The sequence below is a fragment of the Xyrauchen texanus genome, chromosome 1, assembly GCF_025860055.1.
Source record: "Xyrauchen texanus isolate HMW12.3.18 chromosome 1, RBS_HiC_50CHRs, whole genome shotgun sequence".
NCBI lineage: Eukaryota > Metazoa > Chordata > Actinopteri > Cypriniformes > Catostomidae > Xyrauchen > Xyrauchen texanus.
The window spans coordinates 12,234,276-12,257,649 of NC_068276.1; the positions used below are offsets into that span (position 1 = coordinate 12,234,276).

The window sequence follows — 23,374 nt, forward strand, 5'->3', positions numbered from 1 at the left end:
CTGGCATGGGAGGCAGGCGCTAATGAGGAGGCTAAAGCCGTATGACGCTAGTGCGATTCTTGAGGCCAGGGGAGTGAGGTTTACACATACCGCACAGCTATCATGTACCAGCTGGCTCCTGTTACATAAGATTAAATCCTAAACTGTGTATACTTCTTAAACTTTAAATTAAAATGTAGCTTACCCTGTGGAGTTGACTTGTAAACTTGTTACGTTTACATTCATTCTTTAGGTCTAACAAATATGTGGAATGCATTTCATTTCCCTTTAATGGTATGAAATGTATATTGTGAGAAATATTGATTTATAATGATATATATAAAAAATATTGTGATAATAGTTTTGCCATATCGCCCAGCCTTAATGGATGCTATGCAAATTTGTCATATTATGATAAGCACCTCCTGTTGACACTTCTTGTTAATTGTGGTTAACTTGAATGACTCATTCACAGCTCTACCACCTTTTTCCAGGAATTGGCTCTTCAGCTCAACAAAACAAAATGTAGGATGTTACTGGTAGAACATAGCTGGCTTCTTCATTATTAACACCAATGACAATGGTGTCATTTGCATGTTTTATTAGGGCATCACTACAAATCAACTCCAAATCAGGGTGTTCCAAATACCCATTGATAGTTCACATCAATATTACATGATTTGGGATGTGCCACATATTCCTGTCTTGTGTAGTATTAACAACAGATAGTATGCAAATTGTGATGCTTTTCAGCTGTCTCAGGGTAAGCACCCCCTGTTAACACTTCTTGGTAATTTTAGTGCATCTACTCATTGCAATTATCTGGGTTGGTGTGACCATGGAACTTGAATGACTCGGTCACCATTATAGCTGTACTGTACCACCTATTTCCATGAAGCAGCTGAGAGGTAGGGTTTGCAGAAGTCAGGTTTCAGCTCAACTAAAACATTTTAGATGTTACTGGTAGAATACAAGGCCAGGTTGCTGGTTTCTGTACAGCAGATGCTACATCTATATTGGTTCTTCATTTTTCATCAAAGAAGAAAAAAGAAAACGGTTGCAAATTACAGTAACAAAAATCCAAGATTTCGAGAAAACAGTTGTAATGTTTCAACTCAAGAATAATCTCATAATAGGACTTTTATGAGAATAAAGATATAGCATTATGAGATTGAGGTAGGAATGTTTTGAGAATGAAGTCGTATTTTTACCAGAATAGAGTCGTTGCATTACGAGATTAAAGTGGCAATAATATTATGGGAATAAAGTTGTAAGAAAAGAACATTAAAGTGATGGAGTGCAGCAAATTAAAGCTGATGTCGATGCAGACGTAACCATCAATACTCTTGGAGTTGACCACTGGTTGCCATTTCAGATTCCACAAAAGAGGCAATTTCCTGAATGTGTGTCTGGTTCTTTCTCCTGAATAAATACAATTTCCTACATGACTGCTGCTGTGCTGCCTCGGCAGTCTAGTCCTATTGTGATACTCAGGCCTTGTAATATCTCGATTTTTTTCTCATAATAATTCTACTTTATTTACGCATTACACACCTTTTCACCTCCCAATTTTATGACTTTTTTCTTCAGAATTTATTCATAAATATTTAAAGTCTTTTTGTTCTGGGGGGTTCCATTGTATTTTACCATACAATGACAGTAATGGTGACTGAGACTAACTTACTGCTTAGCGTCTCATTTTGTATGCCCCAGAAGAATTAAAGTCATACGGGTTTAGAACAACATTGGTGAGTAAATAATGACACAACTCTGATTCTTGGGTGAATTATCACTTTAATAGGATTGTAAAGATTCTATATTTTTTTTGTCCTTTTGATTCTGCCACAACACAAAATTATCATGGTTAAAAGTTCACTTTTTTTCAAGAAAGAAAGCATTTTTCTTTCAAGTTCCTTGATAAAGCAGACATTAATGAAATGATCCGCATCTTTATGATTGTCTAAATGCCATACTTACCTAGCTAAAACACTTGATTGGCTTCATTTGCTAAATTTGCTTCCCAGAAGTCTTCCATTATTGAAAAATGTACAACTGAATATGAAACCGTCGACTCATGGCATCACTTTGCAAGACAGAAAATCCTCCTAATTTAAACTCTTCAATTATTTAAAAATGGAACCGTCCACCCACAATCAGGGTGTCACACCAAATAAGGATATTTCCGTAATCACTACTGTTAAGCCACTTTCTTCCTGATGCTGTTATAGGCACTACACCACTGTCTCCTTTTTTTTATTTTTGCACAAAAAGTGCAGTAATACATTTTTTGGCCTCTGGGATGTCCTCGCAGGGCAAGGAATCTGTAGTCGGACGCAGAGATTTGTTGCACTCCATGTCCTGAATAGGTGAATGTGGTAACGTATGGATACCTGCAGTAACATAATGTGCAAAAGTTAGTTCTCTTATATCATCATTTGTCCTTGTAACACATTATTGAGTGTTTTAAACAGCTTTATTTCTTGTCTCCCTAATCAGGACCATTTAGCTACACTGACAATGAAAATGAACTTACAACTGTCCAGAAGAAGTAAATAGTGAACAAGGTGAGTGTGAGAACAATGAGTCCAATGGCCTCAATGCCGTTGCTGTAGTACAGATCCATGGCTCCCTGTACACACAGCCAGCCCGACAGACTCGCTAAAGGCGTGATGAACAGGAAACAGATCGCATCCCCGCACAGCGTTCGCCTCTGGTGCTGCATGGAAGGGGTGGTGAACCACTGTGCCCATGAAAAAAGAGGGATAAGAGGGATATTACATTTATAGAAAACAGGGCAGTTTAAAAGCTGTGACCTAATCTAAAATCACCTCTGGCCTTTTCTCTTTAATGATCATACAGTTCAAAAGGGTTGTAGGGTGAAACATTACATCAATTGATATATTAATTGAATAAGCACTGAAAGACAATTACATATGCCTTATTAGCTATGTTAAAGCTTTTTAATGTTTGTAATTTCTGAGCCATTATCAACACCAACTGGAAGTAATGACTGTTTTCAAATAGCTTTCCCTGAACGTGTTACAGTTATTCCTGACCTCAAAGCCATGATAAAATCTTGTACAGTAGCTATCAAAGACAAAGGTAAAAATAAAATAGATATGAGGTAAAATTCAATTAGGCAAATTGGACATCCAAAAATCACTTTTATACCTTTTATACACTTTTATATAAAATAACTTTTGTTGAAAGGTTCTCAAAAAGTGATACGATCACTATGGCTGTTTGATTCCAGATATTTTGGTCCAGGTTTTCGGACTCAATTCCAAGAGTCAATTCCACACCAATGTTCTCAATTCTTTAAAAAAATGGGGAAGCAGTGAAAACGTACAATATAAAGCACACCAAGGGTGCCAGGAAATTTATTTTGGGTGGGCTTAAAAAAAAACGTTTTCCTTTATAACAGAGAAGATGCATATTCATACAGTTCTTTCACACTTTGAGAAATCAGAATGTATTATTTTTTCTAACTATTTTATGAAATAAAATAATAATCAAATCAAATAATAATCTCTAATATTCTGGGTGGGCCTGAGTCTATTTTCGGTGGGCCCAGGCCCAGGAACACCCCACCCTTACCTACGCCACTGTGTCACACTGTTTATGATTTATAGTATGAATGAGAAAAGATCATGTCATGCCCTTGAGCGGAATTAACTCCCAAGCTTTGGATTCGACTTCTGATTCCCAAAGCCCGGGAATTGAAGAATAAATTCTATTTTTAATCTACTCCCAGCCCTGACAAAAACACGTTTTTTTTCTCTCTGGCAATGAGTGAACACAAGTGTGATTTTAAATAGCAGTCATTTGTATATTTTCTTTCCTTTAGGTAAGAATATGTGTTTCCATATGAGAAGAGATAACATGTATTTTAATGTGAACAATAAACAGAATTCACAACCCATTGTAAATCCATAATATGACATATTGTCAGAGTGATAAACGGTTTCTATTCAACAACCAAAAATGTATGGAATGGCTTGAATTGATTGGCTTGTTGAAAGTAGCTGTTACATACCAGAAAGTAGATGGGTGGTAGGAGGAGAGGACAAAGTCATTTCAGAGTTGGACAGGTTGCACGTTATTACGAATGCATTTTTATTTACTTGGAATAATATGCACCAAAAGCCATGCACTTAGACAGTAAATAGTGTCAATTTTGATTTCATATTGACCTGGATAGACAATTCACAAAGGTCAATTAGCTTATTTGTGATTGAATAAATTCTGTGTGTTACAATTGCCCCAGATTTCCCTTACTCAATTATTTTGTTTACATGTGATATATTAGTTTAGGTTCTTCCCTCCTCTGAGAAGGCAGCACCATGCACAGGGAATACAAGGTTTGTTGTGGCTCATCAGGTTGTTGCACAATGACTAAATAATAATAATAATAATAAAACCTTTATTTAACCAGGTAAGCACATTGAGAACACTTTCTCATTTACAATGGCGACCTGGCCAAAAAAAGCGTCGAGGTACAAAAACATAAGTTACACATATAATTACAAGACAAAGTAGTACTCAATAAACATAGATGATTAATATACTGATCCGTAAATCATGTACACAGATCAGGTTAGCATGTACAGTGGTCCGACAATAAATTTGCTAACAATAATTTAAAAGTGATTAACGGGACAATGGATTCAAGCTTCAAAGATTTTTGAAGTGTATTCCAATCATTAGCAGCAGAGAACTGGAAGGAGAGGCGTCCAAAAGAAGTACGAGCTTTAGTAGCCACCAAGGTGACATACCTGCTTGAACGAAGGTTAATAGAGGGGATTGTTCTGGAAATTAATGATCTTAGATAGGGTGGGGTGTTACACAATAAGCATTTATAAATAAAAAGATACCAATGTTTTTGACGCCGGGTATGTAATGAAGGCCATCCGATTAAACTGTAAAGGTTGCAATGGTGAGTGTTATATGGAGCATTGGTGACAAAACGGATGACACTATGATATACAACATCCAATTTCCTAAGGAGAGAATTTGAAGCGATTCTGTAAATAACATCACCGAAATCAATAATTGGAAGGATAGTCATTTTCACAAGGGAGAGTTTGGCTGGGAAAGTGAAGGAGGCTTTATTACGAAATAAGAAGCCAATCCTAGATTTGATTTTAGTTTGAAGCTGATTGATGTGGGTCTGGAAAGAGAGTGAAGAGTCTAACCATACCCCTAGGTATTTATAGGTATCTACCTGCTCTATTGCAATCCCATCTAGTGTCATGATACTTTTTGAGCAGTCAAATACAGTGTGAGATCTATTAAAAAACATAAATGTCATCTTACTGTCCTCTGGCACAAGCATGAGATAAGAGCATTAATAAAGCAGAATGTTCTGGCCTCTGTAGCAGCAAGGATACGTTCCTCATCTAATCTCACTTTCCTGCTAAGTGGATTTATGTTTAAAAGAAGCTGAGGTAAAGCAGACCTGCCAATGCAGTTTGACCTAAAGTGATGCAAGGACATGACTTCTGAACTTGTGAGTGTCACGATTGAAGGTGGGTAGAGGCAGACACAGGATGAGGATCTAGTCGCAGCGGAGGTTTTATTTAGACAACAAGGGTAATACAAACATGAACAAAAGTAAACATCCACGATGGGAAAAAGATAAACAAAACACGAAAGGCAAACAAAGGGTTAACGGGAGGCATAAACGGGTATAACAACGGAGAAGTAACAATGATGGAAGCATGGGAAACAGGCATCAACTTACAACAAAGACCGACAAGGGAAAGGAGAAACAGACACGGTTAAATACACGAACACAATGAAGACTCAACGAGACACAGGTGAGAACAATGAAGAGTGCAGGCAGTGAGAGGGGCCGGGAATTGTGGGAATTGCAGTTTTACGCTCGGACAGTGAGACTACAGGCGGACAACAGGGAAAACGTGACATGGAATTGGAGCGGTGACAGGTGAGACAGAAAACACGGAGCAGACCAGGAAACATGACATAAACGTGATGGGTGAAAACAGAGAACATAGGACAGACAACACCGGAACGTTACATAATCCCCCCTCAAAAGGACCGGATTCCAGACGGTCCTAAGAGACAGGAGGGAAGAACCAACAGGAATAAACAGATGTACAGGGCGAGAGGGGCTAGAAGGGAGGAAAAACTAACAGACCAAAGGGGACACAAGGCACACAAAGACAGAGTAAGGGGGTACAAGGAGCAATTAGGCAGTCCATGGGGGCACAAGGGGAAATTAGGCAGTCCACGGGGGCACAAGGAGAAATTAGGCAGTCCGTGGGAACACAAGGGGCAGTTAGGCAGTCCGTGGGGGCACAAGGGGCAATTAGGCAGTCCGCAGGGGCACAAAGGGAAAGGTTTAGGAGGCCAGGGAGGTATCGACCGGGCAGGGACAGGTTTCGGTGGTCTGGGAGGTGTTGCCCGGGCAGGGTCGGGTTTAGATGGCCCGGAGGCTGGCCGTAAGGCAAGGGCCGGTTCAGGGGGCCTGGGAGGAGGCCAAAGGGCTAGGGCTGATCCAAGGGGCCTTGGAGATAAAGCTGAGGGAGGCTCTGGGGGCTCAGGAGACGGTGCTGAGGAAGGCCTAGGAGGTGGAGCCAAGGATGGCTCAGGAGGTGGAGCCGAGGGCGGTGGCGCCGTAGGCAGCTCTAGAGGCGGAGGCCTGGAAGGCTCTGTGGACGGAGCTGAGGAAGGCTCAGGAGTCAGAGCTGAGGAGGGCTCAGGAGACGGAGCCGAGGAGGGCTCAGGAGACGGAACCGAGGAGGGCTCAGGAGGCGGAGCCGAGGGTGGTGGCGCCGTAGGAGGCTTAAGAGGTGGAGCAGTAGAAAGCTCTGGAGTCTCTGGGAGCAGAGCCGTGGGAGGCTCGGGAGGCGGAGCCGTAGGAGGCTCGAGAGGCGGAGCCGTAGGAGGCTCAGGGGGCGGAGCTCTAGAAGGCTCGAGAGACTCGAGAGGTGGAGCCCTGGAAGGCTCGAGTGACTTGAGGGGCGGAGCCCTGGAAAGCTCGAGAGGCGGAGCTCTGGAAAGCTCGAGAGGCGGAGCTCTGGAAAGCTTGAGAGGCGGAGCTCTGGGAGGCTCGGGAATCAGAGCCCTAGAGGGTTCGAGGGGCGTTGGCTGTTGGACGGTCCTGGCTGCTGGCGCTGGCTCTTGGACGGTCGAGGCTACAGGCGCTGGCTCTTGGACGGTCGAGGCTTCAGGTGCTGGCTCTTGGACGGTCGAGGCTTCAGGCGCTGGCTCTTGGACGGTCGAGGCTTCAGGCGCTGGCTCAGGGACGGTCGAGGCTACAGGCGCTGGCTCAGGGACGGTCGAGGCTACAGGCGCTGGCTCAGGGACGGTCGAGGCTACAGGTGCTGGCTCAGGGACGGTCGAGGTTACAGGCACTGGCTCAGGGACTTCAGGGGCGACAGGCTCGCTCACAGTGATGTGCGTAGGCGTTGGCTCGCTCACCGTGATATGCGTAGGTGCCGGCTCGCTGACCGTGGCAGGCGCTGACTCGCTGACCGTGGCAGGCGCGGGTGCTGGCTCGTTGACCGTGGCAGGCGTGAGCTGGAGAGCGGAGGCATTCCTTCTCCTCCTTTTCCGGGCGGAAGAAGTTGGCTGCGCTGGCTCATCGATCCGGGAAGGCAGGGGCTCAGGCTCGACAGCCGGAAACACGAGGAGTGGTTCCTCGGGTGCGAGTTTCCTGAGGGTGAGACTCACGTACTCCCTCCAAGTGTGCTCTCCGAATTCCGGCGCTTCCCACCACTGGGCTGATGGTAACCCGCTCCGGTAGATGAGCTTCAGGGAAGCGTCGTCGAACCCGGTGTGGATGGCGACCGTGGAGAAGAGCCGTGAGTACTCGCAAATGGGAAAATTTGCATGGGCCAGTGTGGTGAAAACCGCTGCTAGATCCATTTGCGGTCGGTCTTTCTGTCACGATTGAAGGTGGGTAGAGGCAGACACAGGATGAGGATCTAGTCGCAGCGGAGGTTTTATTTAGACAACAAGGGTAATACAAACACGAACAAAAGTAAACATCCACGATGGGAAAAAGATAAACAAAACACGAAAGGCAAACAAAGGGTTAACGGGAGGCATAAACGGGTATAACAACGGAGAAGTAACGGGTAATACAAACACGAACAAAAGTAAACATCCACGATGGGAAAAAGATAAACAAAACACGAAAGGCAAACAAAGGGTTAACGGGAGGCATAAACGGGTATAACAACGGAGAAGTAACAATGATGGAAGCATGGGAAACAGGCATCAACTTACAACAAAGATCGACAAGGGAAAGGAGAAACAGACACGGTTAAATACACGAACACAATGAAGACTCAACGAGACACAGGTGAGAACAATGAAGAGTGCAGGCAGTGAGAGGGGCCGGGAATTGTGGGAATTGCAGTTTTACGCTCGGACAGTGAGACTACTGGCGGACAACAGGTTAAAACGTGACATGGAATGGGAGCGGTGACAGGTGAGATGGAAAACACGGAGCAGACCAGGAAACATGACATAAACGTGATGGGTGAAAACAGAGAACATAGGACAGACAACACCGGAACGTTACAGTGAGTGAATGGATGCTGATAATGTTGGTTACAGGTACAGTTCACCCAAAAGTGAAATTCTACTCATCACCCTTGTCTTTCCAAACCTGTATGCTGTAATTTAACACAAAGGGACATTTTTCTGGTAACACTTTACAATAAGGTTCCATTAGTTAATGCATTAGGTATCATGAACAAACAATTATCAATATATTGTTTACAGCATTTATTCATCTGTGTTAATGTTAGTTAAAAAAAAAAAAATTGTTCATTGTTAGTTCATGTTAATTTATAGTGCTTATAGAATTAACTAATGTTAACAAACACAACATTTGAATAAAAAAAATTTATTAGTATTCAGTTGAAGTCAGAAGTTCACATACATCTTAGCCAAATATAAACTTTTTCACAATTCCTGACATTTAATCATAGAAAACACTCCTTGTCTTAGGTCAGTTAGGATCGCTACTTTATAATAAGAATGTGAAATGTCCGAATAATAGTAGAGAGAATGATTTATTTCAGCTTTTATTTCTTTCATCACATTCCCAGTGGGTCACCAGTCCCTCCTACAGCAAAACACCCCACAACATGATGCTGCCAATCCACATGCTTCACGGTTGGGATGGTGTTCTTCGGCTTGCAAGCCTCACCATTTTTCCTCCAAATATAATGATGGACATTATAGCCACACAGTTAAATATTTGTTTCATCAGACCAGAGGACATTTCACCAAAAATTAAGATCTTTGACATCATGTGCATTTGTAAACTGTAGTCTGGCTTTTTATGGTGGTTTTGGAGCAATGGCTTCTTCCTTGCTGAGCAGCTTTTCAGGTTATGTCGATATAGAACTTGTTTTACTGTGGATATAGATACTTGTCTACCTGTTTCCTCCAGCATCTTCACAATGGATTTTGATGTTGTTCTGGGATTGTTCTTGCACTTTTTGCACCAAACTACATTCATCTCTAGGAGACAGTATGCGTCTCCTTTAGGAGCGGTGTGATGGCTGCGGGGTCCCATGGTGTTTATACTTGCGTACTATTGTTTGTACAGGTGAACGTGGTAACTTCAGGCTTTTGAAAATTGCTCCCAAGGATGAACCAGACTTGTGGAGGTCCACAATTTCTTTTCTGAGGTCTTGGCTGATTTCTTTTTATTGTCCCATGATGTCAAGCAAAGAGGCACTTAGTTAAAAGGTAGGCCTTAAAATACATCTACAAGTACATCAGAAGCTAATTGGCTAATTGCCTAAAGGCTTGACATAATTCTTTGGGGATTTTCCAAGCTGCTTAAAGGCACAGTTAACCTCGTGTATGTAAACTTCTGACCCACTGGAATTGTGATATAGTCAAATAAAAGTGAAACAATCTGTCTGTAAACAATTGTTGGAACAACTACTCATGGAACAATTGCACAAAGTAGATGTCCTAAACGACTTGCCAAAACTATAGTTAACTCATGTTAACAAATGGAACCTTATTGTAAAGTGTTACCTTTTTTCTTACAATCTTTCCAAACAGTTCTTAGTAACCACAGATTTAAGCTTAATAAATGACAAAAACAACCATAAAAGCACCAATAAAGAAGCTCATAGGTTATTTTTCTTTCACAAACTCTGAAGTCAGTTGAGAGGTCAGCTTGACAGAATCATAGTGTAGTATTTGATAAGAATTATTTCTATATCAACATGTAGGAACTAACCGAATTACAGAAACAGTCATTGCCCAAGGTGAAGATTCACTACCCACTAAACCTTGAAAAGGGTTCATATGGCAAATTGAATTATTAACAAATAAGACAAAATATGCTACTCACAGGCAGAGAACAGAGTATGTGCAGTCTAAACAAAGCTATGGAAACATTTTGTGTCTATAGTAAGGTGCTAAGATACAAATATTAAATTAGGAATTAATTACGGATCATTGTTGTACAGAATCAGATGCACACTATGGTACAAATGTACACCTTCATACACTTTGCAAACAATGTCTTCAACAACCGGATAAGCCAAAATTGTTTCCATGAACTCTATGAACTTTCATGGATGTTCAGGAGACATGGTGATAAAATCAATTTTGATCCCTCAAAGAATTGGAACCTTGCCTTCTTGAAAAAAAATTTATAAAGAGCTTTTAAGAGCACTACAACTAATATTTGTACCTCTATGAGTGGTTTAGGAAGTCTCTCCAGAGAAAACTCAAAGTGGCAGAGCTCACAGTGGCTGGTGCCGGAAGCTGTGAGCCAGTGCTCCAGACAAACACGATGCACCATCTCCAGAGAGCCCGCACACTCACAGGGAGATAACAGATCCCCCGCACTGCTGCCATCATGACAGATACGACAGAACGGCTCCTCCCCATTCAGACTGAAAAGAGAGACAGAGCTTTACATGATCACGATATAGATATCAGTGCTACAGATACAAAGAACAGTAGGGTTATGCAGGACTCCAGACCAAAAGAATGGCTGGCTACACTGGCTCCTAACATAAAACATGACCAAATGAATTTTTTAGTCATCAGATTACATAGTCACTTGATATACTATTGTTGTTTGGTACACAGTCATCCATGTTGACATGAAAAATTTGGGATGATAAAACAGGGACTAAAATTAAATGGTATTTTAAAACGTATTTTTTCAATCCTGTTCAGAAGTTGTGCAGCCTCCTTTCCAAAAGGTTACCGGTTAGAACAAAATAAAAGAATGGTTAATAACGTTCTTTTAAAAATGAAAGTACTCTGCACTTAAGTGGTGGGTGAAATACCAATTGTAGTGTTGCCAGATCTAGCAAGAGAAATAAGCAACATGGTCCGTAAAATCAAGGTTGGAATTATATCTCTTCATCAGAGGTTAGAAGCATAGTTTCTTGTTAGTTCCTGACTCATCTGTGTTTTTTGTGTTATAACTGCCCAGATTTTTCTTGTCAGCATTTATGACAGTATTTTTAAACTTTATGAATAGCTGTTGTTTATGATTTATAGTCCTACAAAAGCAAAGGAAATTGAAAATGTAAGGCTTTGAAAATTGTGATAACTGCATACATTTTAGTCACATGTCTTTAGCACATGACTTGAATGACAAGTGAACTTAAACAGATAATGCTCTTGAGCAAAACCGGCAACAATAATCAATCACCCTTACCACCTTTATATTCAATTTTATTTTCATCAAAACAAAAGACGTTTTTAATTTGTATCATTTCTTTTCACACTAGCTGTGTTGCTCCATATTAAATTGGTAACACTTTAGAATACTGTATCTTACTTTAGTAGTTTTGACCATACAGGCCAAACTACTAAATTTGCTGTAATGACTCATTTTGGGAGTGTAGTAATTCAACGAAATGCGTATTGCATTTCCATAGTAATAATAACATTCGAAGTAAGGAAGAAGAAAGGGCCACAACCTGAATATTGTAATTGCTAATTGTTATGATATTATTGTAATCGTAATTAATCGACTGTTCATTAGTAGTAACTCAATAGTTATTTATCCTGAAGCTGAATTAGTAGATAATTAAAAGTAGTTCATTAGGAGGCATGACTGAATTCAATAGTTATTGATTAACTAATTGTTACTTAATACAACTATAAAATGCTATTACATACTGATTAGTTAACACATCTTCCTAAGTAGTTAATAGTAGTGACTTAAGTGTTAATGAAGAATGACCTCTAAGTTCTGCAGTAATTCATTATTAGTTATGCATTAAGTAAGATACAGTATTCTAAAGTGTTACCTACATTTTTTTTTAAATAGGACTTCCGTTGACACAACGGGTATGAAAACAGCCTAAAAGTTCGGCTCCGTCGATCTAATGCATGAATTTACTGGTAGATTGAATTATATTCAGCAAAGTGTGATTATACAATGACTTAAAGAAGAGTACAAAAAGGCCTGCTAAAGCTAACACATGCCTCCCGGACATTTCTGGGATCATGGCAGAATTAAGACAACTCAGAAAGGAAATCAAGAAGGCCATGATCAAACTAAGTTGACATTGACAAAGTTGGAAACATCCGTTCAGGATCTGAAAGGCAAAATGACTAACTTGAGGGTAGGATAAAGGAAACGGAGGAACATGTTAATGCAACAGAAGATTCAGGAATGAGGCAGGAGAGGACGCTCCGTTTACTGCTTCAGCGTGAGATTGATCTTTCAGCCAAGTGTGAGGATTTACAAAGGACTACGGCACAATAATTTTAGAATTTATCGAATCCCTGAGGGAAGCGACGGAGACAATCCTGCAGAATTTGTGAAGGCACTACTTAACTTTAGATTTTAGCACTCGTGCCTAAACCTAAAGATATGTCTGCCACGCCGAGATCAATGATAGTAAAATTCCTGGTAAAGGAAGCAGTTATTTGTCAAGCATGGTCACAGAAGCAGATAATTTATGAGACAAAACAGATCTATTTCGATAACGAATATTCTCCAGAGCTTCAGAGGAAAAGAGGCCAGGTCTGGGATGTCATTAAGCAGCTCAGATTAAAGATCATGAGAGCAAAATGTCTCTACCCAGCACAGATAAGGATAACATATACTGGTGAAAAGTGTTTCTAACCCTAATGGACACATTGCAGACGCTGCAGGACATGGGCATCAAAGCTGATGTTGACGAGCAGGATCGACATGTGAGCGAACTGTCAAAGGTGAGATGGACAATGCAGGAAAGAGGCAGACGTAAACCGAACACAATCCTGTAATCGGATGTGGACCTCAAGGCCTTTACATGAACTCATCAAGTAATTTTATTGAGACTAGAGACTAGAAACAGACGTTCTCGACTTCTATTTCATTTCATTTTGTGAGTACATCTTTACTCATGTACCAATGTAAGATATTATGTCAAACTTTTACCTCTGCCGAACACAAGTAGTGGTTATATTATAGCTTTGATAGATGTCAGGAAAGATAACAACTAAGTTAATTCATACAAATAAACGGATAGCCTTTGAACTGACCTTGAGTGAGAAACACTCAATATTGGGATGCAGCCGCTCCAAAGGACCCACATTAACAGGATGGCTGCACGCACACAGTGCACACATGATTCACCAGAGAGCTCAAGTCACAACTCTCTGCCCTCTAAACACCAGGAACTGGCTGCAGTTATGTGTTCCTTTAATATTACAGTCTACTTGTTCCCATTCCGGCTAGTGGGACGATTGGAAGTTGAGACTTGTAAAATAGTGTGCGCTCTTGTCATAGATAATTGTTTGACTTGACAGCTATGATTTCATACCAGCTTAATCCAGGTATACTCTCAGTTCTCCATACAATTTAAACTGTGTGCGACCTAGCAGAATTTACCATAAGAAAATTGGATAATTTAATATGTGTTAGTTACAACATAAAGGGGTTTAGCAGCCCGATAAAAAGAAAGAAAATAACAAACCAATTTAAGAAATTAAAGTGTTCAATTGCAATGTTACAGGAAACCCATATATCAGAAAAAAGAGCATCTGAAATTGAAGAGAGAATGGGTAGATCAAGTGTATAGTGCTTCATATGAAGGAGGGAGGAAAAGAGGGGTGGCTATCCTTTTTGGCAAGTCAGTCTTTTTTTTTACATGTAACAAGCATACAAAGACAAAGAGAGTGTATATATATATATATATATATATATATATATATATATATATATATATATATATATATATATATATATAAATAATGGTAATTGGCACAGCTGGGGGTACTAAAATTACAGTTTTAAACATATATGCACCAAATGAGGACTGCCCACAATTTTGTTTTAAAGTATTTTCTCTTCTGGTGGATAAATGAGAGGGGATGTTTCATATCGGAGGGGATTTCAACTGTGTGCAGAACAATATTAATGACAGATTACCAGCAGAGAGGAGACCTCAGCCAAGAAAATCTAAAGCGCTTCTTGGAATTATAAAGAACCCTTGGAGTTGGGTCTGATTGATGTCTGGCGATACACTCATCCTTGAGGAAAAATATATTTTACATATATGTCGCAAATACATGGCAGCTATTCTAGAATAGATTTATTTTGTATTTCCAAAACGGATTTGCACAGGATAGCGGAATGTAGTATAGAACATACAGTATATCCCTGTAAGATCAAGCTCCAGTTGTTCTAAAATTAGAACTGGGACAAAATAAGACAGATACTGAAGGCTCAATGTTTCAATACTGAGTGACCCACTAGCCCGAGAAGACCTAAGAATTCGTATGACTGAATATTTTGAATTGAATGATAATGGAACCGTTACCCCAGCTCTTTTGTGGGAGATAGCCAAAGCGGTAATAAGGGGAAAAATTATTTAGATCGCATCCAGATTAAAGACATTAAGACTAGCCAAACAAAATAATTAGAGGCAGGAATTAAGATGCTAGAAATAAAACATAGACAGACATTAGATGTTATGGTTTTGGAACATTTAAAATAGGCAAGATTGAAATTAAATAAACTACTTTCATATAAGGCAGAAGTAGCAATTAGATTTACGAATAGGAAATATTATGAGATGAGTAACAAATCAAGCCGACTGCTCGACTTTCAATTACATAAATCTCAAGCTAGCAGAACAATTCCTAAGATCAGTCATCCAGACACTACAGTTATGTTAACACAACCTAAGGACATAGCTGATGCTTTTGCAGTATACTATAAGAAATTATTTGAAGGCCAAGAACTAATAGATAAGAAGGACAAATTCACTACTTTCCTTAACTCAGTTAAAATGAATAGATAATCAGAAGGAGCGAAGGAGCTAACCTTCCCAATAACAGAAGAGGAAGTAAAAGATGTTATCACTAAACGTAAAAATAACAAGTCTCCAGCTGTGGATGGGTTTCCGGGGGAATTCTATAAGGTTTATACAAATAAACCTAAGGTAATCCCCATCCTCTGTAAAATGTATAATTTTGTGCTAGATGTAGAGGATCCCCCCACTCCTGCTCAGATGCAGTTATTACTGTAATTCACAAAGCAGGGAAAGACCCAACAAACTGCATGGGATATAGACCAATTAGCCTTTTATGACAAGACCAAAATATTCTTACCTCTATATTAGCTAAAAGAATAAAAAAATCTATTAGAAAACTGCTTAAACCTGACCAAACAGGGTTTATTTATAGGTGTCGTGGTACCAGTAATATCCGAAGAGACTTAAATTTTATGCTAAAAGTCAAGCTCCCGCTAAGCTTCTCACCTTAGATGCCGAGAAGGCATTTGATAGAGTAGATTGGATGTTTATAGAACAAACTCTGAAGTGCATGGGATTTAGTGATACCATATCGTATCTGGGTGAAGGATATCTTATCTTATCTGTTTTTCTATAAAAATAGAGTAAATGGTCACTGCTCAGAGTTCTTTGAGCTTGGCAGAGGGACTTGACAAGGAGATGCTTTATCTCCTGTTTTATTGGCACTCAGTATTGAACCACTGGCAGAATTGATAAGGAGCAACACTAAGATACAGGGGATTATGGATGGAGGAGGAAATTGTTATAAGATATCTCTCTTCGCAGATGACATACTGTAATGTTATTTATTGAAAACCCCCTTCTTTCAATTCCAGCTCTAATGACTTGCCTTAAAGAATATGGTTCTGTCATGGGATACAAGGTAAATGCAGACAAATCAGAGGTCATACTGATATCTGGAAGCACTGACGATTTCATGCATGTACTCAGCGAACTATAAAAGACTCATTGAGGTTATTAAAAAGGATCTGACCAGATGGGATATACTACCCCTATCTATGTTTGGCAGGGTTGAGACCGTAATAATGAATGTACTACCTAGACTACTTTTCCTATTTCAGTCTAATCCAGTACAGGTCCCAGTCTCTATGTTTCAAACATTAGAAAAATTTATATAAAAATGTATATGGCAAAATAAAAGACCAAGAATAAAACTAAAAATATTAAAGACTGGCAAGTATAAGGGTGGTCTGGGCCTTCCTGATGTTATGAGTGTAGGTGAGCAAGAAGGCAGATGAGGGGCGAGGATCTAAATGCAGCGAGACTTTATTTAAATAAAAGGGCAACACGAAAAAACACGAACAAAAGAAACATCCACAATGGGAGAAAGTAAAACAAAAACACGGAAGGTATACGAAGAGTTAACAGGCGGGGTAAACATCGACGGGAAACACGGAAAACAGGTATCCACATACATCAACATACAACGATCGACAGTCACTAAACAAAGAACCAGGGTTTAAATACACAGACACAATGAAGACTGAACGAGACACAGGTGAGAACAATGATGAGTGCAGGTAGTGAGGGAGGCCGGGAATTGTGGGAATTGTAGTTTTTTTAGACAAGGACAGTGAACCACGGGGCGGACAACAAGGAAAACGTGACATGGAATGTGATCAGTGACGAGTGAAATAGAAAACACAGGGCAGACAACACAGGAACGTAACACCTGACATGATGCATTACTATTGGGCTGCTCACCTACTTGGGGTGTAGGTGGCATGGCTCAGTAACGATAGGGAGACAGGATGGTTTGACATTGAGCAGAGTTCGTTTTCTGAGATTTCCCTGGCAGTATTACTGATTATGTATTTGAAGTCCCAAATATGTGAAGATAACAAATACCTGGATGCAACACACCCTAAAGAAAACAAGAGGGGCAGTTGCTCGCTCACGAGTGATGCCCATCGCATGCAACCCAGATTTCCTCCCCTTTGTGTGGGACTCTACTTTTAAAAAATGGGCAGAGAAGGGCCTGATAACAATAAATAAAAATTTAAAAACTGAGGTTATATTATCATTCACTCAACTCTGCGATAGATTTAAACTAAGATCTTGTGACATATTTAGATACCTACAACTGAGACATTACTTTACAAACCATAAGGATTGGGATATAATTATAAAATCTCCAACAAATATAGAGCAATACATGATTAATATTATTTAACGTCAAATATCAAATAAAATACATGTATCTCACATTTATATATAAAAAAAAAAAACAATCCAGGACCATTTAGATAATACTTTAGATATAAAAAAGATAATGGGAATTGGAGTTAAACATAATTATTGAGGATGACGTATGTGAGAGTATATGTACTGGTTGTCATACATGTATCAGTAGCTCCCTGTGGAAAGAGTTCGATTGGAAATTGGAAATTAGATTTTCCATGACACCACTGGTGGTATCAAAATATTATAGTAGCTCCACAGTGGCAAAGTGTTGGAGAGGCTGTGGAATGATAAGGGACCACACACACATTTTCTGGGATTGTCCAAGAATCAAACAGTATTTGGCAACAGATAAAGAATGAGATTGATAAGATCCAAGGAATAGATATGACTAAGATCCCATTGGTTTTTCTGCTTGATGGAACCCTTCCTGGTATGTTTAATAAAAATCAATTGTACATATTACACATATTCTTGTGACTGCCAGGATGATCACGGCGAACTGGATGAAACCCCATGCACCTACTTTAACACAATGGACACAGTGACTAAAACAAGTGTACTCTATGGAATATAGGACTGCTACACAACAGTTAAGAATGAATAGAGGAGGGCGCCAATTCAAAGGTACTTAAATTATGGAAAATTACCCTGTGTGTTCTTTTTTTAGCTTCCTTCCGCTCTCCACTGAACATCAACGGCTTCTCTGTGGAGATCGTCAAGAGCACCAAATTACTTGGTGTTCACCTGGGTGAGAACCTCACCTGATCCCTCAACACCAGCTCTATTACCAAGAAAGCACAGCAGCGTCTCTAATTTCTTCGAATGCTGAGAAAAGCACATCTCCCACCCCCCATCCTCACTGCATTCTATAGAGGGACTATTGAGAGCATCCTGAGCAGCTGCATCACTGCCTGGTTTGGGACTTGCACAGTTTTGGACCATAAAGCCCTGCAGAGGATAGTGAGGACAGCGGAGAAGATCATCAGGGTCTCAAAGACATTTACACAAAACGCTGCATCCGCAAAGCAACCAGCATTGTGGATGACTCCACACACCCCTCACACAGACTCTTCACCCTTCTGCCGTCTGGCAAGAGGTACTGAAGCATTCAGGCCCTCACGGCCATACTGTGTAACAGCTTCTTCCCCCAATCCATCAGACTCCTTAATACTCAGAGACTGGACTGACACACACACACCTGTACACCATCCAACTTTTGCACATGTCCAGAGTTGCACTTTAATTCATTGTCACCTGGCTGCTACCTCAATAACTGCTGTGTCCATAGAACACTATTTCATAGTATGTTATGTTTACATTTTTAGAAACCTAACCCTTATTACACTACTCAGATTACAAATGTGTACTGGTCGGTGCTGCACTGTCTCTTACTGTGGCTATTGTCCTGTTCCTTTTATTAATTTATTGTACTGTCCCATACTTTTTCGCACATATTTGCACGTGCACTTTATGTAGAAATGTTATTTAGTCTGTGTAGTCTCATGTGGTTCTGTGTTTGTCCTATGTTGTTTTTATGTAGCACCATGGTCCTGGAGGAACGTTGTCTTGTTGTACTATCTGTATATGGTTGAACGACAATAAAATCACTTGACTTGACTAATGTCTATAATGTTGATGAATCATCATTGTGTAATTAGACAAAATACGATTGTTAATTGTTTTTAAAAATAAGTAATTAAATAATAATTGTATTAATAACCCCAGTGAGCAAGCTGAGGGCAACTGTGGCAAGGAACACAAAACTCCATAAGATGTTGGTTAATGGAAAAAAATAACCTTGAGAGAAACCAGACTCACTGTGGGGGCCAGTTCCCCTCTGGCTAACATCATGAATATAATGTCAATATTACTTATGTATAGTGCAAGTCATGGTTTAAAATGTTTAAACTAAGTAAGTGTTAAGGGTCAGTGTTTAAACAGATTTTGTATGAACTGTAAGATTAATGACTATTACCAGTATTATGTATCATTAACCTTTCTCCTGCAGTGCCTACTGACCTTCTGTTATGTCTTACTGTACTGTACTAAACATGCAGTCAATACTAGTGAAATAAGGCTGAGCCAGTTGTCAATGAAAATTTTAGGTTGTTATTGTTTTGTGTGTTTTTTTTTTTTACATTTCACAAGTACCCTACCATCCAGTGCATTTTATATCTTTCATTTCATAACAGAGTCAAGATATTCCATTCGATCTCCGCCGAAGTTATCACTCTATCCCCACAATAACGTCATTAATGACATTGTTGATCCAGCACGGTTCGAAAGACAGATGTGGTGATTTATGACATATTTAGTAACCATATTAACCGTATTTTGTCCAACAATGCAATGTACTATGGTAGTTAAGCAGTGAACTGCGTTGTTGTATGTGAAGTGCACCCCTTTCCAATATTTCAGTCTATCACTGTTGGTAAGATCAAAACATACTGTACGCAAGGTAGTAATGAGGCGATAATCTGACATGTCACAAGCTGCAAGGTGTATGTGTTCCGCTCCGGTTATCGGGTCCTTGAATAACGTATAACGTGCGAGGAAGTTCAGCCGGTGTAGTTTCTAGTGGCCCCCTAGAGTAAGGTGGTACCCCCCTAGGGAGTTGGTACCCTACACAGACAGTGTAATATGTTTATGGGTAATGGTGATACTGCCAACAGTCTACAAGTGTGTCTATGTGTGCACGCTTGTCTTTTGAGTACATGGTTTTGGAAAGAGGTGGTGTGGCTAAGTAAATGGTTAACTCTGCTAACATTAAGTACCCCCTTAAGTACTGAGGTTTATTTTTACCACTATTATGCAAGAATTTGTGTTAAGCATTTTAAACCGGACCACGCATTGGCAATGTGGTGGCCAAGCACTCATATCTGCGTTCACATACTTGCGTGGAGAATGTTTTGTGCTTTAAGTATCTTAGGCTGTTCTGTAATGTGATATGGGATCCTGTTCTTATCTGATCAGGCTAAATGAGTTTGGCCTACCTGTTGCCCCCATGTTCAAGGAACACAGAGGAGGTATAAGTGCAACTGTGAATGACTTCTGGCACAGGATCTATCGAGGTCTCAGCATCAGCCTTTACCAAAACCTCAGGACCTGGACCACCATTAAACCCTTCCGATAACTCCTCACCGAGCATGACTGCTGTCCATGGGGACATTCATACCTGTGGGCCAAAAAGAAAGATACGGATATTTGCTAAATGTAATGAAGAGAGATTTACATATCAGTAGAGATGGAGGAAAACTCATTTCTGGGCAATATTATTTACAGTCTTTCCAATGGTTTTTACTGTTATTTAGAGTGGTTTGGATCGTTCCTCTGATGAAACATTGAAAAAAACATTCAGTAGACAAAACACGTGAGTTTTGGTTAATTAGATGTGATCAAAGAGCTATACATGGCAGATACCATTGAAGAGAATGTATGTCTATCCCTCACAGCCTTGTTTTTATTCACATCAAAAAATTAAAGATACCACTACTGTAAATGGAAGTAGAGCGTAGTTCTAGCGGGAAGACCAGTATGTGTACATAATCACATCATTAGCAGGGTAACTCCTAGCCAATCGCACGTAAGCCATTGCTTTATAAGTCCGCTCACAATCTATCACATTGCTGTTTCGGTGTGCTAACACTGCAACCTCCACCTCCCCACCACCACCAGTTGAGCCCTGTCCCGCAGGGGGGTAGGCTCCTCACCCCTGCCTCCTATCTCCAGCAGGACATGACGGTTCCGGCTACAACTCCCTCGGACTGCCGGACTCCCGTTTTACATCTATCAAATAAATGGCATCTCAAACTTCACTCAAGCCTGCGTGTCTTCCCGATAGAAATAAGGTTTACTGTGCACTGCAAAGGTGATGTTGGCTGACTGGCCCTCATTTAATCTCTGTTTTATTTATATTCCAGGGCTAGCCTGGACTTCCCTCACACAGTCTGGTCCACATTTTTATTCTGGCCAAAAACTGCCAGTTAAGACGGGAAGCAACCATCTGGCTTGATGACTTGTTGCTATGTTGAGTTTTAAATAAAACAGAAAAATAGCAGAAAAGTTATATAGACACACAGACGCAGTGCTTCACAGTCATTTTTAGGAAAGGAGTGTTCCTAGGCACGATGCAAAGCAAAGTGCCTGAACCCTCTTTACCTGTGGTACAATCACTGTAACTAACAGCCTCAAGTGCCTCAGCAATATAATGTTAGATTAATAGTAAAGGGATGCACTGTTACAAAATATGTCTGCCGATACCAATAACCGATTATTTAAAACATCTGCCAATGCCGATAGGTAGATTGTTCTGGGTTTAAAAAAAATACAAATAATTATTTATGCTCACTTGATTCAAATCAGTGATAATTAATAACACAACTTCAAAAGAACTGTAAAAACTAAATTGTATTCTCATGTCAATGTCATGTTTTCCATGTTACAGAGAAACTGGTCTCAGTTATAATGTAAATAAAACAACAAAACAAAAAGCTAATTATCAACTCACATTAACTGAATTCTTAATAGTCTCCTGATAGGCTCACATTAAAATGTAAGATCTCTAATTTATTATACAAATTTATAAATTTATTTATAATTTTTTATGTTTTTTACTAACTCACATTAACTGAATTCTGAATGATGAAGCGTGTTCCTTTTTAACTAAAACAGCCTCCGCTTTAGCTTTAAAAACAACTTGTCCTATTCATTAATTGCTGTGTTGAACTTTTAAGGTGATGAATCAAATTAGTTGTGTCATTTCTTTTTAAAGTTTTAACGTTAGCTTCACCTTGTGAAATTCTTACAGTGCAAAGCTTACAAATTGTAACTCTGCTGTCATTTTCAGTCCAATTCAAAATAATTTCACACAAGAAACATTTTCTTAAACACATAGCATGAGTTGTAGGCTGATAGTCAGATGTGATTTTCCATCCTTTTTGATTGAAAACAAATATTCAGCTTTTTTTAAACAATCAGCTGATTTTAAACAAATGGTTGACATCCTGTAGCATATTTAATTGCTTTTATTGGTACATCACTAGTTATATTTATAAATAGTAATCAGAATACATATTTTTACCAAGTAGTAGTTAATTTGCCTATTGATTAAAAGAAAATTGATTCAGGAGTTTGGCGAATAGAAATGTATAAGATCCATTTGGACTGTGTGGAAGAGGCAGTTTGAAATCTAGTGAGAATATAGCAATTTGTCAGCACAACAGGACTTTGCTCTCTGAGATTCACATTGGTCAATTGATGCTTGTGTTAGAGTGAATTGTAGCATAGGTTTTCTCAACTTTTGATCACATTACCGAGCATCAATATAACAAACACTTTTCTTTTTCTTTGAAACACACTATCCTTTTGAAATCAGTGTATTCACAACACCCTAAGAACACAGACCATCAACATATTTAGAAGCTATCCTCCATTCTCCCCAATCCACCTACAATATAAAAATCTAATATTTTTCTAGACAGCCTCCCTACTTATACAAAAACTGGGAAATGTTCATTAAATGCTTGGGAAATCCATTGTTTTTAGAAAATTTAGCAACTTACCACCAGACAGGCACTTTGCTTCATCCAAGCTCCTCATAACATGGACAGACTCAACATTTAGAAGGCTTAAACACGTGTAGAGACACTCTCTGTATGGTCAGATTAGCATTGAGCCCAAGGTCATTGGTGAGAATAGCTGGGGATTAGCTGGAAGGGAAGGAAAGCTCAGGCACAGAGCGGACAAAGGGAAATCCCTCAAACATCACCGTTGGTTACACACCGGGCACCTCCTCATTCAAGCTCTCAATCCAGTTAGTTTTCGCCAATGGCTTTTCATTTTCATAACATTATGCTAATTAAATGAGAGTCTAAGCTTTGAAAGTGGACTGCTGCAGACACAACAACAACAAACGGTGAAAGTTTTGACTC

At 39.7% G+C, this 23,374-nt stretch overlaps 1 protein-coding gene across 1 annotated transcript; it reads right to left on the reverse strand.

Annotated features, from left to right (window-relative positions):
* Nucleotides 1-1,764: 1,764 nt before the first annotated feature.
* zgc:158785 (uncharacterized protein LOC791214 homolog) lies at nt 1,765-23,087 on the reverse strand. The gene is made up of 5 exons (XM_052131441.1): nt 23,006-23,087; nt 20,438-20,619; nt 10,679-10,883; nt 2,513-2,719; nt 1,765-2,369 (listed from the first exon to the last, which is right to left on the reverse strand). The coding sequence occupies exons 2-5, from the start codon at nt 20,611-20,613 to the stop codon at nt 2,211-2,213; spliced, it is 747 nt and encodes a 248-aa protein (XP_051987401.1). The 5' UTR covers nt 20,614-20,619; nt 23,006-23,087; the 3' UTR covers nt 1,765-2,210.
* Between the last annotated feature and the right edge of the window lie 287 nt (nt 23,088-23,374).

What these genes read in the sequence shown, in the direction of transcription:
- zgc:158785 (XM_052131441.1), bottom strand. Translation starts at nt 20,613, where the DNA reads ATGTCCCCATGGACAGCAGTCATGCTCGGTGAGGAGTTATCGGAAGGG. An exon ending in CTTGAACATGGGGGCAACAG is followed by an intron (nt 10,884 to 20,437) that starts GTAGGCCAAACT and finishes CTCTCTTTTCAG; the next exon opens with TCTGAATGGGGAGGAGCCGT. An exon ending in TTCCTAAACCACTCATAGAG is followed by an intron (nt 2,720 to 10,678) that starts GTACAAATATTA and finishes TCATGGGCACAG; the next exon opens with TGGTTCACCACCCCTTCCAT.